The 17541-nt window shown below is 45.2% G+C and overlaps 1 protein-coding gene and 2 long non-coding RNA genes across 3 annotated transcripts in view; 1 reads left to right on the top strand and 2 right to left on the bottom strand.

Annotated features, from left to right (window-relative positions):
• Window positions 1–11139, bottom strand: part of TMEM151B (transmembrane protein 151B) — a 35869-nt gene extending 24730 nt beyond the window's left edge. The window contains exon 1 of the mRNA XM_060244769.1: window positions 10794–11139. Coding sequence (XP_060100752.1) covers window positions 10794–10889 — 96 coding nt within the window. The 5' untranslated portion in view covers window positions 10890–11139. The remainder of the gene's footprint in view (window positions 1–10793) is intronic.
• LOC132587113 (uncharacterized) lies at window positions 1722–2931 on the top strand. The gene is made up of 2 exons (XR_009556404.1): window positions 1722–1849; window positions 2384–2931. It is a non-coding gene; the product is annotated as an uncharacterized LOC132587113 (long non-coding RNA).
• Window positions 11140–15739: 4600 nt separating the features above from the next.
• LOC132576016 (uncharacterized) lies at window positions 15740–17251 on the bottom strand. The gene is made up of 4 exons (XR_009555722.1): window positions 17083–17251; window positions 16916–16993; window positions 16173–16252; window positions 15740–15998 (listed from the first exon to the last, which is right to left on the bottom strand). It is a non-coding gene; the product is annotated as an uncharacterized LOC132576016 (long non-coding RNA).
• Between the last annotated feature and the right edge of the window lie 290 nt (window positions 17252–17541).

The raw sequence follows: 17541 nt of genomic DNA, 5'->3' as shown, positions 1-17541 counted from the left end.
AATTATCCATCATAACACAGAAAAAAAAAATGCTGGCAAAGAGCAGATTTTAATCCCACTGGTGACTGTGGTGATTTGCCTTCTCTCCCAGAGGTGCAAATTACTCCCTGCCAGAAAAAATGACATGACAGCTATCACTGCAAGTCAAGAGGGATTTCTAATTTAGCTACCTCAGGAAGAAATCAAGGGAGGCCTCTTAAAATGAGATATGATCTGGAGGAGACAAAAGCCAGTACAGACTGCACAACAAGCAAAACTAAGCTGGAAATGTGCTGAGACCAAATATAGAGGGAATTCTGTTCTAAAAACTGCCTCACTAGATAAGTACCGTAATATAGATTTAACAGAATAAGAAATTTCAGTCTGCCTTTTTCTCCAATAATATGAAATTAAACAATAATATTTTTCTGTTGTAATGTATCTTTCATCTCCTTTCCCTTCCCTTCCCCACAACAGAAACTCTGTGAGGTAGGTGAGACTGAGAGAGCTCTCCAGGAACTGCTCTCAAGCAGAACAGCTCTGACAGAGTTATGAGTGACCCAAGATCATTTCAGCAGTTGCATATGGAGGAGTGGGGAATCAAACACAGTTTTCCCAGATTAGAATCTGCACACATAACCACTACATCTAAGCAGCATTCTTTACATATGAAAAATTTAAGTCAGAGAGACGGCTTGCCTTAAGCCTCACAACTGCAACCAACTTTGTTTAGTTTATAGACTATTACTTTTCTGAAGATCCACCTCAGTGACACTATGCTTGAGAATCATCATGTAAAGTAGGGGCAAGATACTGATGTGTTAACATACTTTGACAGACAGGACAACAAAAGGGCTGCTGGGTGTGAAACTGGGTAACAAGCAGGCACAAGCTGCACTTTCCACAGTTCTGCTGTATGAAATCATTTGGTCAACATACAAAATACAATCACCTTTGCCCTTTTCTATCAACAGCCATATTTATTTTTTAATTTTTTTATTTGATTTGATTTATATCCCGCCCTCCCTGCCAAAACAGGCTCAGGGCGGCTGACTAGAGACATAGTGGCTTAATTTTCCTTAATTCTAAAGAAATCCTAGCTTTCAGAGATCTTCCAAAGAATGGATTTGTTGTATCTGACTCTAAGGATACTGAATTACATAATCCTAAGTCCCTACATGTTCCCCAAAGATAGCACCTACTTGTTGGGAAAGCGAGCAATATTTCTAAATACAGAATGAAAGAAACACCAGGGACCCAGGGAAATGCTCTGTTGGGAATGATGAGGGGATGCCACTGACTCAGGGGCTTTGTTGTTAACAGTAGTGAGCTCCCTCAGAGGATTATTGAAAGGAAACAAAGCACTCTGAATATTAACATTATAAATGCATTTTAAATTATATATTTTTTAAAACCCATAGTTCATTTCCAAGTTTCTAGTCCTGTCAAGAAATAGTGATCCATCTAAGTGTTTGTGGTATTCAATGTCTTTGTGTAGGTAAGTTTGCCAGGATTTGCACCAGCATTGTGCTAAGATAACAGGCCCTTACCAATTAAGGTGAAAGGTAATCTGTCACACCTGTGAAGTCAGCCCAAGGTGACAGATAGATCATTTTGATCTAGCCTTGACAGTTTAGCATCTAAAGCCAAGGCTAGATGACAGCTCCTAGATTATATCACATGAGTGATTGGCTAACCAATTGACTAGCCAGGATATAATCAGGCTAGGTGCCCACCAACATTAGTCAACTCAAGTTGTCGGAAGTCTTCTTCAAGTCAAGACATCAAGAAGAAGGTATCATCACAATAAAGTCAAGGAGGATGGGACTCTGAGATATCTAGTGTTGTGGGCCTGACTATATGAGCATCAGTGAGTATAGCATAGGTAATTAGCTGAAATAGACTACAGTCCAGTGTAGGGGAAGTGGGCAAATTGTCTCAGGATTTTCTTTTGTGTTCCTCTGTGCACATTATATTTATTTTACTTGGTTTTTATATCCCATTTTATGTTTCCCTGTTCCCTTATCCTGTAAATAAAGTGTATATATTTTTCCTTAAGTTTTGTCCTTTTTTTCTCTAGACCTGTTACCTGATAACACACTGACCATAAGAACCTACATGGTATTCTTTTAAGTTTTCCCAAGTTATTTTATTTTCTCGCTTCCCTTTAGCAGGCCTGGAAAGGGCGTGGCACATATGTCATGTTGGTTATGACATGTTAGCAGCTGGGTGGTTCAACAGCTATGGTTCTTTATAAGTCCCAATTGTTACCATGAGAAGGCTGAATGAGTTTCAGAAATTGCTAATCTGAATTTCACCCAATTAAAGAGGGGTGCTTGAATCAGTACTTATGTATCTTGCTGTGCTGTACATGTGTGTATACACATGCATGTGTATGTTCTAGGGAAGGGAAGGCCAGTGAAAAGAAAAAATGGACTTTGAAGAATCTGTGCTGTGGAGCTGCATCTGTCTGATCTAGACTGAGGCAAGACAATGGTTTAGATGCCCTAGTGATTCCTCTAGCAGCTCATTCAACCCTTGCAGAAACAGCAGCAACAAATCTACTTCTGAAAAAAGCAGTGCTTTCAGTGGAGCTCTTGACAATCCAAGGCACCTCCCAGAACTGCAGAATGACAGCAGCTTTCTCTCAGCTTGAGAGTCCTATTTTACAGGCTCCTGGTTTTATTTTTCAGTTCCTCCCTACATATTTTGACCACAAGAGGCTCCAACTCCTGGCTACTATTTACAATGAATGAAGAAGCTTTCCCTGTACTGACCATTGGGGATGAAAATAGTGAGGAACTTGGGATATCAGAATTGCCTCATTGCACAGGCAACACTAGTGTGATACTAGCAGAACAACTTCCAGCTCACAGAATGTTTTCTTTCAATCCTACACCCAGTTACTCATGCATGTTCCACTTGAGTAAATGGGATTTATATACTGCTTAACTGATTTGTAGAGTGTCATATTTCTTGAACTCCACCATAGAAGTGATCTCTACCTGCATGATTCTCAGGTTGTGATGCAGGTCTCCCCAAGAGGAGTGACAAGTGGAGTGCCTCAAGGAGAGGAGTGATAAGTGGAGTGCTTCAAGGATCTGTCCTCAGACCGGTTTTGTTCAACATCTTTATAAATGATTTGGATGAAGGAATGCTTATTAAATCTGGAGATATATGAAGCTGCCTTACATTGAATCAGACCCTCAGTCCATCAAAGTCAGTATTGTCTACTCAGACTGGCAGCAGCTTGACTGGTCTCAAGCTGAGGTTTTTCATGCCTATTTGCCTAGACCCTTTATAGCTGGAGATGTTGGGGATTGAACTTGGGACCTTCTGCTTACAAGCAGATGCTCTACTGAGCCACTATCCCTCCCAATGATGATACTAAATTGGGAGGGGTTGCAAATACAGTAGAAGATAGAAACAGAATGATCTTGACAGGCTGGAAAACTGGGCTTAAAATAATAACATGAATTGTAACGGGGACAAATATAAAGTTCTGCCTATAGGTAGGAAAAATCCAATGCATGGTTATAGGATGGGAGAGACTTGTCTTAACAGTAGGATGTATGAAAAAGATCTAGGGCAGAGGTGTCAAACATGTGGCCTGGAGGTCAAATAAAGCCCACAGAAGGCTCCTATTAGGCCCCCAAGAAACTGGCTGTCATCTGCTTCCTTCTCTCTCTCTTTTGCTTCCTTCTGCATCACAGCTTGCTTTGCCAGACTTGCTCAATTGCACAGGAGTTACTGAGCAAAGTCTCTATTTTCTCTGTTAGCTGAGAGTCATCCCTTGGGGAGGAAGGGGGGAGGAATAGCTTGCTTTGCCAGGCTCCCCCAATCACACAGCAGAGCTGCTGAGCCAGGCTTCTCTTTCTTCTATTGGCTAAGGCTCCTCCCTGTCCTGGTATCCTGGGAAAGGTAGGAAAGAGCCAGAGCTTCCTTTGTCTAGTTCCCTGTATTGCACGGGAGAGATACAAAGAAAGCACTTTTAAGACCGAGTGCTAATGTTTTATTTTAAGCTTTTAAAAAATCTTTGTGTTTGTCTGTGTCCTTTATAAAGTTTATATCTCCGCTACCTGGCATTACATTTTATGACACACATGGCCCAGCCCAACAAGATCTCATGTCAGATCTGGCCCTCATAACAAATGAGTTTGACACCCCTAAATTCTAGTGGACCATATGCTGAACATTAGTCAACAGTGTGATGTGGTGGCTAAAAAGGCAAATGCAGTTTTGGGCTGTATCAACAGAAGTAGTGTCCAGATCACGTGAGCTGATGGTATTGCTTTACTCTGCTCTGGTAAGACCTCACCTGGAGTATTGTGTTCAGTTTTGGGCACCACATTTTAAGGATACAGACAAGCTGGAATGGGTCCAGAGGAGGGTGATGAAGATGGTGAGGGGTTCTGGAGATCAAGTCCTATGAAGAAAGGCTGAAGGAGCTGGCATGTTTAGCTTGGAGAGGAGGTGGCTGAGAGGTGATATGATCACCATCTTCAAGTACTTGAAGGGCTGTCATAAAGAGGATGGTGTGGAATTGTTTTCTGTGGCCCCAGAAGGTAGAACCAGGACCAATGGGTTGAAATTAAATCAAGAGTTTCCAGCTCAACATTAGAAAGAATGTCTTTACCGTTAGAGCGATTCCTCAGTGGAACAGGCTTCCTCAGGAGGTGGTGGGCTCCCCTTCCTTGGAGGTTTTTAAACAGAGGCTAGATGGCCATCTGACAGTAATGCTGATCCTGTGAATTTAGGGGGAGGTATTTTTGAATTTCCTGCATTGTGCAGGGGGTTGGACTAGATAACCCTGGAGGTCCCTTCCAACTCTATAATTCTAAGAGGAGTCAAATAATTGTAGTGAAAACCTCAGCTCCTCCTAACCACCATCACCCTCCTACAGCCAGTAATTATGCATACCTTATGGGATTCAGTCTTTCAAGTCCAGTTTGATATAGTGGTTTAGTGTGCAGACTAATCTGGGAGAACTGTGTTTGATTCCCCGCTCCTCCACATGCAACTGCTGGAATGACCTTAGATCAGTCATAACTCTGTCAGAGCAGTTCTTGGAGAGCTCTCTCAGCCCCACCTACCTCACAGAGTGTTTGTTGTGGGAAGGGGAAGGGAAAGGAGATTGTAAGTCACTCTGAGTGAAGGATGGGATATAAATCCAATCTCCTCCTCCCACACCTCAAGGATTCTGGGATGAAAACACGAGTCAGCACCAGAGCCATCTTCAGTTATTTTTGTGCTACATTTGGGCATGATCTACATCCTTATCTTAAGGAAACTGGCAGTAATATACTTAAACCATTCTCTCCTTCATAAAAAAAAACCTCCTTTCCTTTATACTAACATGACCTAAATTCATTCCTACTCCCTGCCAGCTCACACAGCTCCTCTGGCAGGAAAAAATTCTGGACTACCTTCTCATCTTCCATACAAGACAGAGGACTGAAACACAAAACAGTAGAGTTGGTGCATGCTGTCCCTATTCTGTACCAAAGGTTACCTGTCCTGAATTTCCAAGAACAGCTTTTGTCATAAGGAACTGCATTTATCTGAAAACATTACTTACAATGATGCTGAAGACATCACTTACACACAGCCCAGATTAAACAAATTCTAGAGTCCAGCAGCACAAGTTTTAGAACTGTGAAAATGATAGTGTAACCTGTTCTTAAATTTTTCTGTTTTAATGTGTTTTAATTATTTATTATCTAGTACTTGATATGATGCCAACTGCCCCAGCTATTTGTCTGTGATTTGCCCTGAGCCCACTTGCAGGGAGAGTGGAATAAAAATTTGAAAAACAAATAAATAAAACATAACTGAGTAACAAAAGCCTTCCATCCAAGAACCTAGATTTCCTTAAGTTACTTGCACTAAGTAACTTTCTCTTTTGCAGTCCAAGTAGTACCATATCCTGTTCAAGTCAAAGGAGATCAATGCTTTGGCTCATCCCTGAATTTGCATTAGCATACATTACAAAATAACCACACAATTTGATTTTTTTTTAAAAAAAAATTTGTTTTCTAGAAATTTACAGGCCAGTCCTATGAAAGCTAAGTGCACCAAAGCCCATTAGAACCTGTGGGTTTCGGCAGCAGACCTAACTCTGCAGAGGTCAGAGCCAGTTTGGTGTAGTGGTTAAGTGTGCGGACTCTTATCTGGGAGAACCGGGTTTGATTCCCCACTCCTCCACTTGCACCTGCTGGAATGGCCTTGGGTCAGCCATAGCTCTGGCAGAGGTTGTCCTTGAAAGGGCAGCTGCTGTGAGAGCCCTCTCCAGCCCCACCCACCTCACAGGGTGTCTGTTGTGGGGGAGGAAGGTAAAGGAGATTGTAAGCCGCTCTGAGACTCTTCGGAGTGGAGGGCGGGATATAAATCCAATATCTTCTTCTTCTTCTTCTTCTACAGTCAATGGAAGGAATGTGTTCAAAGCCCTACTGCTCCTCTCCCACGCGGCCTCCCACAATCATCTTCTGTCTGCCTGCCCCCATCACATACCTTGGTCCCCTCACCTCTATTCAAAATGTCACAGCCAATATAATTTACCTTCCTCACAGCCAAATCCATGTAATGTTCCGTTCTACTCCCTACCATAGTTAACCAACCACAACATTCACCTTACATTTAAAACTCTCCATGGATCACAGCACTCATCTTTATGCCCTTATTTCTCATATCTTTGTCAGTGACTTTGACACTCATAGCTCTACCATCCTCAGTCATACAAAAATCTCCTGATCTCACCCACTCTCTCTCCCTGTCCTTGATGCATTGAACTTCCTTCCAGTACATCTACAAGTCACCATTTTTCTCTCTCTCAGTTCAACCTCCTCAAAACCTACACTTTTAATGAAATACTTTGGCTTAACCCATTAGAGTGCATCCCTACAAACATACTTGGAGTAGTCCCACTATGGAAACATACTTGCCATTTTTTAAATCAAATATACAATATTGTCCCCCAAATCAAGCCCAAAGGAAACCTGTCTTTCCTGTTTCCAGACAAGAGAGCTGAGCACAAAGCCATTAGGGTTTGTAGAGTCTTTCGGGATCAAGTGATCCCAAATCCTGATCCACACACAAATGTGGTACAGCCTTCCTGCCCTACATAAAATCTGTCACCGACCGCATTGGCAAAATTCTCCAACGCCATAATGTTGACACAGTCTTCAAGCCCACACAACAGATCCGCCACATGCTGCGCTCGGCCAAAGATATGAGAGATCCACTTTCAACCCCTGGAGTCTACAAAATACCCTGCTCCTGTGGTGCAGTCTACATTGGCACTACCCAACGCAGTATCAACACCCGTCTCACCGAACACAAGAGACAATGTCGCTTGTTTCAGCCAGAAAAATCAGCTGTCGCTGAACATGCACTTCAAGAAGGAGACCACGTCATCCACTTTGAAAGAACTGAAGTCCTTTCTACGGTCTCACATTATCATACCCGCCTGAACAGAGAAGCTATTGAGATTTACAAACACCAGCACAATTTTAACAGAAAGGAAGAAGGCATTTTCATCCACCAATCTTGGTACCCAGCTCTGCAAAACACCCTACAGACTATAAATTGCAGAAAGTCTCAGAACAACCAGCAAATTCCACAGAACAATCAGCACAGTCAACAACCATCTTCCTTATCTTCAAACCCCTTCCAACCCTCCCAGCAATTAACACAGAACAATGGTCACATTCAACAGCCAGTTTCCTTATCACTACCCTTCCAGGAAGCCCCACCAAACAATGGGCACATCCACAAACCAATTGCCCTTTCATCACACCCCCTCCAGCCTAGAAATAGCTCTCCAGCAGCCCTGGCCCCACTCAATGCACAGCAGCCAAGAAGGTCTGAGCGCCTGCTCCGGCTGCAACGCCACTGAGGATGTTCTCCACAGCTGAGAACGAAACGTCTGGAAGGAAAACTTTCTCCAGTAGAACATGGCACTTGATCCCGAAAGACTCTACAAACCCTAATGATGTTACCAGCTGTGAAAACCTGAAATCTTTGATCACAAAGCCATTGTCTCCTCTTCCTCCACATTGTTTCTCACCTTCAAAAAGGAGGGTATTTTAAGTTACAAAAATGTATTGGATAAACATGCAAAGCAGTGGAGAAAAAGAAACCTCACACTTGCAACATGGTGAGGAAAGTAGTGCTGGATTTGGAGCAAGGATGTGTGTCATTTGAGGAGTGAAGTCAGAGAAGTTGAGTTCACCCTGGCAACAAAAAATTGCCCATTCAAATCCTTCCTTGTGAGTGGATCTGGATGTGCCCTTAGACAGCTGAAATGTATCATTCAAGTACATGTCCAACATTCAGCCCTTGTTCCCCTCCTTTCCTTTGTTCCCACTCCCATTTAAATTGTAAGGTCCTTGGAACAGGGGCCAATAATTTTTGCACATGTAACTAGACAAAGTGCATAAAGATAACAACAGTCTGATGACTAATGCCCATATTCTCAAAGCCTTGTCTAACCTTCAGAATCAACAATAGATCCACAAGCAACACCAGCTCTCTACCAGACTACAGAATTCTTATGATGTGGCCTTACATAACTTGCATTGCAATCCTATACAGAGTTCCACCCTTCTAAACCCACAATGGCCTGATTGCACTAAATCTTCAGTTTCTGACACTTCCCCACCACCACCTCTCTTTGGAGAGATTCTTCCCAAGGGAAAGTTATCTCAGTCTTCTTTGTTACTAATATTATTCTATATTAACCAGATGTTTTCATGTCAGATTAAACCAACTGTCTAATACTCAAACTCCTTCCTCTTATTTTGTTTTAATTATGGAGAAAAATCTACCCTCTAACCATATTGAAGTATTGCATCATAGTAGCCAAGAGATTCAATCACTAATGAAGGGAGTCCTGGCTTCAATCTTACTTGCACTATGAAGTCACAAAGCAAGCCTCCCTCTCTCTCTAACAGGCATAACAATACTGACCTACCTTATAGGGCTGTTGAAAGGATTTTAATATATGTAAAGTGCTTTGAACACTTCAGAGTATTATACAAATGTTAATTATGGTTATTATGGTTACTGTGATTATTATTAATGAATGTGTGAAAAAAACAGCAGAGCATGATGACTATACCAATGAACTGCTTATTAAAATGCTTCTTAAATTCTGGAGGGCAGTGAGCTGCTGTACAGTATCTTTCAAACTCCTTTACACAAATTCTGACATTAAAACAGTTTGTAGTATCATTGTATTAGTTATATGTGCAAGTACTACCAAAACCATACATGCTGCACAGAAAGGAGAAGATGGTGAAGACCAAAACAGAGAGACATGGTGAAAGGTAATGCCAGCAGACATACCACTGTCACTGACAACACTTCTCATGCATACAGTCAGTGGCAGGAGACTAGTGGAAAACACCCATTGACTCTTGCTATGGTGGTGGACAACTGACTGCCATCTACAGCCTGCCTTACCATAATAAACCTTCTCATATGTGCATAGCAATTCAGGAGACAGTTCATCCTAAACCATAAGAAAACCAATGTTTTCTTTGCCTGCTACCTGTCAGGAAACCTTTCAGTATTCCCTCCGACACCCTAGCTTCCTCTGCAGTATGTTCTTAGCGTTTACCTGTAACTGCAGCTCTCTCATTCTTAGGGTTTGTTTACATGGCAGAGATCATGATTTTCTCCCTGAGAAAAATCTTCATGGTTTCTTTTTAGCATTCACATTAACTTGTTGAAGTTTTTTTAAAAGATAGTTTTGGCATGCTTACAGATTTCTGAGGGTTGGTCATTGCTGTAGGCAATAAAAAGTCAGTGATTTTTTAAACATAAAATAAGAAAGTGAGACCAAACTTAACATGCCAAGCAGTGTGTTATCACTAACGGAAACCTCTGAACAAGCAGCCCCCGGTCTAAGGCAGATGGTTCTCTTACTCTCTCACTGCCATAAGGAAACACAGTGACTGACCTCAAGGAATGGCAAATGACACTTTAATGACACCAGGCTCTGGCTCACAAAAGCTTTTGCCACACAAAGAATGTCTCAGTCTTTTAAAGGTGCTATAAAAAACCTTCCTCATACGGCCTGCAACAAACAAGGATACCCCTCTAGAATTTGCCTTGATGGTGTACATTTTCAGAGGAATCAGGTAGGCTTTTCTAGACAGATTCAGAGTTTATACACACAATTATTCCCGTTTATATCAGATTTATTAACCCAGAACCATAACTACTATCCCTTCTTTCAGGCCTCACAATCACAGATGAAAATTCCAAACTCCAGTATATTCATGCCCTTAAGTGGTAGGGAAATCCTTTCTTCTGGGGGTCAAGAGGTAACAACTCGCTGTCAAGTGACTCTCAGTGAGGCTGGATTCCCCCCCTCCCCCCAGGTTTATTTAGGGTCAAATCGGTCAGCAATTGGGAGACAGAAAGGCACAGTGTTCTTTTAATCCAGACTGGAAGGATGTGACACTCAGAGATGAACCACCACCCTTTCCCCAGGCGATTAACAAGGAGAGCTGCATTACAAAGAAGGGGCTGGTCTGGGGACGACTAATGCCCGTCTGCGGCGACCGCGGCGGGAGACGGGGAGCAACGGTGCAAGCGGAAGATCGCGTACCTGTGTATGCAAAGCGCACCGGCCCGGTTAGAGCCGGGCCGCAAGCCAAGCCCCGTGCCGGAGCGGAGTCTCATCGCGATGCAATGAGCGTGCCATGCAAAGCCGGTCACATGCAGATGGGTACAAGGTGTTTTGCTAAGGGCCGCCCGCCGGGGAGGGCAGACACAGCCACAGGCTGGCAGCTTCGCTCTGTCCTCACCTCCTCTCGGGCCGCCTCCGCCTCCTCCTGAGGCACCGAGGTGCTGCTGCCTCTCTCGCTGCTGCTGGCCGCGGCCGCCGAGGCTGGGGGGGACATGGCGGCGACTCGGGGCCTCTCGGATGGGCGACCAGCAGACGCGACGGCAGCGACGGCGGCGGCGCATTATCCCGCCACAGCAAGCCGGCGAGCGCCACCCCAGCGCCCGCGCCAAGGCCGGTGGCCGGGCGGTGAGAGCTCGGCAGCCGACGGCGCCTTCGGCATGGCGTCCCCTGAAGCCCAGGGGGCACCCCGGCTGGGAAGGGAGGCGGGCAGGCACGACCGGGGAAACCCAAGCAGGGCGACCCTCCACGTCCGGCGGCTGCCGGCTGCTCTGCTGTCGTTGGTGGCCTCTGGACAGCTGGTGGCTTCGCGCCTGAGGGACTCCCCTGTCTGAGCCAACCTAGCGCAACCCGCCGGCCGCGCACGCACTCGGTGGAGGGACGGCAGGGAGGGAGGGAGGGAGAGGGGGCGGAGACCTGAGAGTTGGCAGCGGGCAGGCGGGCTGCAGGCGCTGGAGCCGCTCGCAGGTGCAAGGCGGGAAAGCTGAGAGGTGCTTTGGGGAGGAGCGAGGAGGGGCAGTGCGGGGGAAGAGGCTGGCCTCCTCGCCGCGCGCCTCTTTTCTCTCCCCCTCTCGTGGGGAAGGGGATGTGTGACCTTGACGCTGCCGCGCTCCCTCAGCCTCCCTCGCTCGCTCGCCTCCTTTGTCTGCCCGGCTGTGTGTGTGGTAGGCGGGCAGCAGGCGCACACTCTCGCTCTCCTCCCACCACACGCCCTGAAACCTCCCCCGCTCTGCATTCAAATCCATGGAGGACCAGCTTCCTTCCAAGCTCCAGAAAGGATCTCCATACCAGGAGCAGCGCGGGGAAGCACCTGAGCATTTTTCCCCCTTATGACACCTCTTTCCTTCCTTCCTTCTCAGCCCCCTGAAATATAAACTAACTCCAATATTCAGGACCGGATCTACATATTTTTTGAGGGGGGGGGGGGCAAAATTAAAAAATGATGCCCCCTTATGGGCCATTCTATCTTATGGTGCTATAGAATACAATGGACTCCATACCCAATTTGGTGTCCCCCTCCCTTGGCACCCAGGGCAAGCACCCCCCCCCATCTGGCCCTGCCAATATTAGGTTATTATTTTAGTGCTGATCAGTTCCCTGCACCTGGAAAAAATTCAGACATTTAGAACGCTCCTAAACTTAATTTCAAGGGTTGCCTATACATATAACTAGCCCCATGGAATTAGCTCCTGTTCTAAATCAGTGAATGTATGTGATTTACTGCAGACAATTAAAGTTGCTGTCAGAGAGATGAGAGGATGAGTCTCAAAGGCTCCATTAATAGCCAAGATGAATAGCCATGCTGTCCAGATGTATATGCAAACACACAAGCGGCAACTACAAATTGAGACTTATTCAAGTGGAGGCTGCAGGACCAGCAAGGATGCATTTCCTAGGAACTTTCCAACATTAACCATGAGCTGCTTGGTTCTGGCTTCTGATCTTTGGAATTGATTTGAAAATGTTCAACGACACCAGAATATCCTGCTTAAGGTGGCTTACAATTTAAACAATATGAAACAACAAGCCACTGGGCATAAACACCATAAAACTCTCTATAAAACAAACCTCAGAACAGAAACAAACAGCCTTTAAAAGCTGTGTATACAGAAGATTTCTCCTTTGGAAGTCACCCAATAACGAGAAGATGTTGTCTAATATTCAAGGGGTTTTATTATGGAATAAAGACAAACATACAAGGGTATAAAATCATACAACACACATACAGGCCTAAGAAAACAGCATGAAAATGCACAGGGGTGAACACTGGGATGGATAAACAAGGTGATAATTACTTATCGTAGTCTTTGAGGAAGGCTCCAATGGTGAAGAAAAAGGAAGTGCCTCAACTGATCAGGTATCAGGGGCGTATCTAAACAGCAGGGTAGGGGTACTGTCAGATGCACACTTGTGGGATGTTGGGTCAGAGGTTATAAGGCCTACTTGGAGCCCTTAGGGGGTAGGAGGTCCAGGGGCTTATGACACGTGGTCAGATGGGACATGATGCTGCATCACATGGTGCATTACCTCAGAAAAGGGGAGGCTCCAAAGTGACAGTTTGGGCAAGGCATGGGTGGAGGGGATTATAACCATCAATACAAACTTATCTAAAGTGACAATAGAGGGCCGAATTGATATCTAAGGTGACACCCAATTTGCACAATAGCTCTGGCTCTGGATTAAGACTGGTCTTCCTCTTCTTACTCCTCTGGCTGGCACCATCCTTTGTCTAAAGTTCCGTTTGACAAAAGCTTGGACAGTCTGGCAGGATCCATGCCTAAGATAAGCATGATGTCCTTGTGCAGATATCTGAAGTAGCTGTTGGATATGTGAGGCTCTTGTTTTTCCATCATGGAGTCTGGATGTGCAGGAAGATGGTCGCTAATTATGTTAGCCTTGGACAATGGCTTTCATGGAGAAGGGCTGGAAACCGCTTGACAGGACATCTCATGACAGAGCAACTTCTTCTATTGCAAAGGCTGAGATTGTGCACGCACGACATGGCTGGGAGCTTGTCTTCACTCCTAGCTGCCACCCATTCAGAGATAGAGAGTGCTGCTGTAAAGCTGAGGTTTTTAGTATCCACATAAGTCAGAAAATGGTGGGTGAAACCCACGTCTTAGAGCAGATGTGTGTGAGTTGATACTCCAGGCACCCTGGCAACCAAACTAGTGATCACGATGTCCATATATAAGTAAAAATAGGGGACTCTCATTCACAGTGTCCAGAAATGGATGGGCAATCACTGCAGATGTTTCAGCAAAGGGATGATTCAGTCCCTATAACCAGCCTCTAATAAGCCTTGCCTTTGTATTTTGGGCAATGGAAGTTTCCAAACCATTTTCAGTACAAATTGTAGAGTTAAATGATAACCCTTGTGTGGGTTTTAGACCAGAACAAGTAATAGGGTTTATTTTGTGGGTAAAAGAAAATAGCATAAGAAAATATAGGGACAAGGTGGCAGCAGTTTGGTTCATGAAGTATAAATCAAATCTCTGAAGTAAATGCAAGCATATTTTTAGAGTGAGCTTTATTACTGCTGTCACTTCACTACTTTAGAAGACTGAAGAGAGAGAAAGCCCTCTGTGATAAATCAGTGAGGTCCATATACACTTTATGTCAATTATCTTCTTGTTTGTGTTCATTCAGTTTCTTTATCCAGGGTTGGACCAAGGCTTTTTGCTGCTCTATGTAAATTAAAAGTTTGCAAACCTGCCATTCTCCTTGTGTATTATAGTATGCTGATTAGCATAACAAGAAACTCAACTATTCAGGGTTGGTGGGAATATTATTTTCTCGGTTTTTTTTTAAATGTCTGCTATTTTGTCATAGCTTCCTCTTTTTTATAATTTTGTCTATGCCCCTAGCAGCCAGCAGAGATCAAAAGACCCTTGATCATGTCCCAAGAAATGCAAAGGATATCACCCCAGTCTTAGAAGATCCAGGCCATGGGGTACCTGTTAGGGTTCAGAGCACAGGGTCCATTAAGTGTAAAAAGGGAAAGGGTGGTTGTCATTTTTACCCTATGCATTTGCTCCCTGAAGGGTGCACTTCCCAGTGACCCAGTCAAATTGCTAAAGGCACTCCCATAGCACCCCTGCCAGTGGCAGAGCAGGTGAGGGGGCCACTGAGATGGGGTTACATGTGGGGGCACCCTCAGATTTCCCATTTTCCTCCTCAATGGAGTAGAGGTTATCTTGAACTGGAATGACTGTCATGCCAACTCTGGCCTCTATCATTTTGATCCCAGAGCAATCATGCCCAGAGATTGTAATTCCATATCCATTCTGCATTCATCATTACTTCCATGTGTAGTAATGTACTACTAATGTATTGCAGTAGATACCATGCAAGTCATCTGGCATTCCTGTCTTCCAGTTATCACTTCCACCATATGACATTGTGTGTAGAATAGCCAGGAGATCCTAAGATTGTCTGGAAGCCAGAAGTTCTAGCTCTTTTAGCATTATGTGCCACTAGGTGGCAAGCTATACTTGTTTTTAAGGCCAGAGATGTTTCAGAGGTGGTTTGTCATTGCCTGCCTCTGCATCACAACCCTGATATTTCTTGGAGGTCACCCTTCCAAATACTAGCCAAGGCCAACCCTACTTAGCTTCTGAGATCTGAGGAGGTCAGGGCCCTGGCTGCCAGTATGTCCAAATGGGCATACCACCCCCCCCCCAAAACCATACCACCTCCAAAAACATTGAGTCTACCTGCTGCATTTGCTCCCCCCAGCCATTGACTCTAGGAAACCCCATGATCTTTCTGTCTCCTCAGTGTCTTCCTGAGTAACAGTAGCCCTTTCCCTTCCTAGAGCAGACACGCAGTTATGAACTTTATTCATTCACTCTATTCATTTCTCCCCCAAATGGCTTACATCATTCCCTTCTCCTCCATTTTATGTTCACAACAACCCTGTGAGGCTGGCTAGGCTGAGAGTGTACATCTGGCCTAAGGCAACACACCGAGCTTCCATGGTATACATAGAGAATGGAATCTGGGTCTCCCATATTTAGTCTCACACTTGAATCACCATGCCAAGCTGGCTGTTCCACCCTGACCAACCTCTGGCCCCTCCCCCTTTCAAACAGCAGCCTGCAAGGTAAGGGAGGGAATCTGTCCTTAGGTCTACTTTGGGGGTGCCACAGGGCCCCTGCTATGTTTGGCAGGTGGCTATGACTAGTGGGACTTGCACAACCATCCACATCCTCCCATGACCCCTCCCACTTAGACATGTCCTTAGGGAGCTCTCAGGGTAGTGACTAATGGACTGGGGAAGGAGTGGAGCAAGGAGGGGTATGGAGCTCCTGTCATATAGTCAAAACTAAACAGACAGAGACACAGTTGTGACAGAACACTGACTTTATTGAACTGCAAACCATGGCAAGGTGTGAAGACTATTTGCTTCTTCCCTGAGGCCAGGAGGAAGAGGACTGAGGATCCCTGGCATGGCATCTGTCTAAGTGGGATGGTGTTGTAGGTGGAACTTGGAAGGGCTGGCTGGGTGCTTTGCTCCACTTCAAGAAGAGGGCTGGAACCTCAGACTGAGCAGAAGGGGGGGGGCAGCTTGTCACATCCACAAGTCTCCCTATTGAATCTTCACCTGCAGGAAAGCAAAACAGAGACACACCCAACCATGGCAATCAAGCACAAGTGCCATGCTGGCCTCAGCCATGGATGCGTTGTCCTGACAGGGTCTGCAAATGCAGCCCCATGGGGGGGCCTTCACCACAACCCCCCTTGAGGTACATCATGGTACCATCCAAATTACACTCACCTGTCCTGTGTTGAAGTGCTCATGGATTGCTGGCAATTCAAGCCCAATAGCACTTGCAGCTGCTGCTCAAGGTTCTGATTCTGTAAGGAAATGAGTTAAGGGTCACATGGTAGGCTGGTTCACCATGTACAGACATGCCTTGTCCTCTGCCAAGGGTGGGAAACAGGCATTCCCCTCCAATGATCTCCTGAGAAACCTTTCTGGGAATCTTTTTCCATGGCATGTCAGGGGCCATGGTGCCGTGGGGCCATGGCTTGTGCCACCCCTGCACGAACTCAGTGCTGGGGTTGAGTGTTGGAGGTGCTGTCACAGCACCCAGCCTCAAGTGAGGGGAATGGGGGAATAAGGTTAAGGATCCTTGCCCTTGCTTACCTATTAGTGTCTGATTGCTCCTTTGGGCTGAGCATCCAACAGTGGGGTACCTATTAGAGTTTTGAAATGGGAGAGGTCAGCCATAGGGTATGGCCTTTGCTCTCATCCCTGGGTATTAACATTAAGTGCTCATCCTGACATGCTAAGTGCCCTCTTTGTGCTTTTCCCACCACCTAAGTGGCTTGCTGCTTGCTCTAAGTCTGCATAGCAGGGAACTCTGAAGCAGACTCTCATGCTGCTGTGTGCTCTAACTACTCAGTTGTAAGTTTTCCTGTCTGAAATTTTCATAGGGTGGGGAGGATGCAATTGGATGCTGGGGAGGGGAATTAGCTGCCCTGGGGAGGGAGAAAAGTGAGGTTACAAATCAGTACCAAGTCAGAAAGCCAAGAGTTCCATCCACAGGTCTAGGATAAAATAAGGAAGGCAGGAATCCAGAATCAAGGCAAGATCTGAAAAAACAAACACAAATTAACAAAAAGGATTTCAAAACAGCAAGGTCAAATAAGGCAGGAATCTTCTTGCTGATAAATCAACTCACTGAGGGGTAGTTACTTCCACACTGACTGTTGGTCAGCTTTCTCTTTTATTAACCAAATGATCCACAGGTGTTAATTCTTCACTAGCTTGCGATAGAAACTCTGATCGCCTTTGAGCAATCAACCTGGAACAATGACATCTTTCCACAGCTATCAGACGTTCTTTATGTCTTCTGCTTGTTTGTCCCATTTCCTTCATCTTCTGCCAGAATGAGCAGCCCTTGTCACCTGACATGTCTCTTGATGGCTGTGGCTCTAAATCCAGGGGTTTGGGCAGAAATTCCATAGCTGCAGGGCCTGACTCCTCCATTTCCTCATCTTCAGATAGGGTTGCCAGGTCTGTGTTGGAAAATACCTGGAGACTTTGGGGGTGGATCTGGGAGAGGTCGGGGTTTGGGAAGGGGAGGGCCCTCAGTATGGTACAATGCCATAGAGTCCACCTTTCAAAGCAGCCATTTTCT

Source organism: Heteronotia binoei, chromosome 1 (genome assembly GCF_032191835.1).
Source record: "Heteronotia binoei isolate CCM8104 ecotype False Entrance Well chromosome 1, APGP_CSIRO_Hbin_v1, whole genome shotgun sequence".
Classification (NCBI taxonomy): Eukaryota; Metazoa; Chordata; class Lepidosauria; order Squamata; family Gekkonidae; genus Heteronotia; species Heteronotia binoei.
Note: the sequence above shows the minus strand (reverse complement) of the source record. Positions and strands in the feature narration are given on the sequence as shown.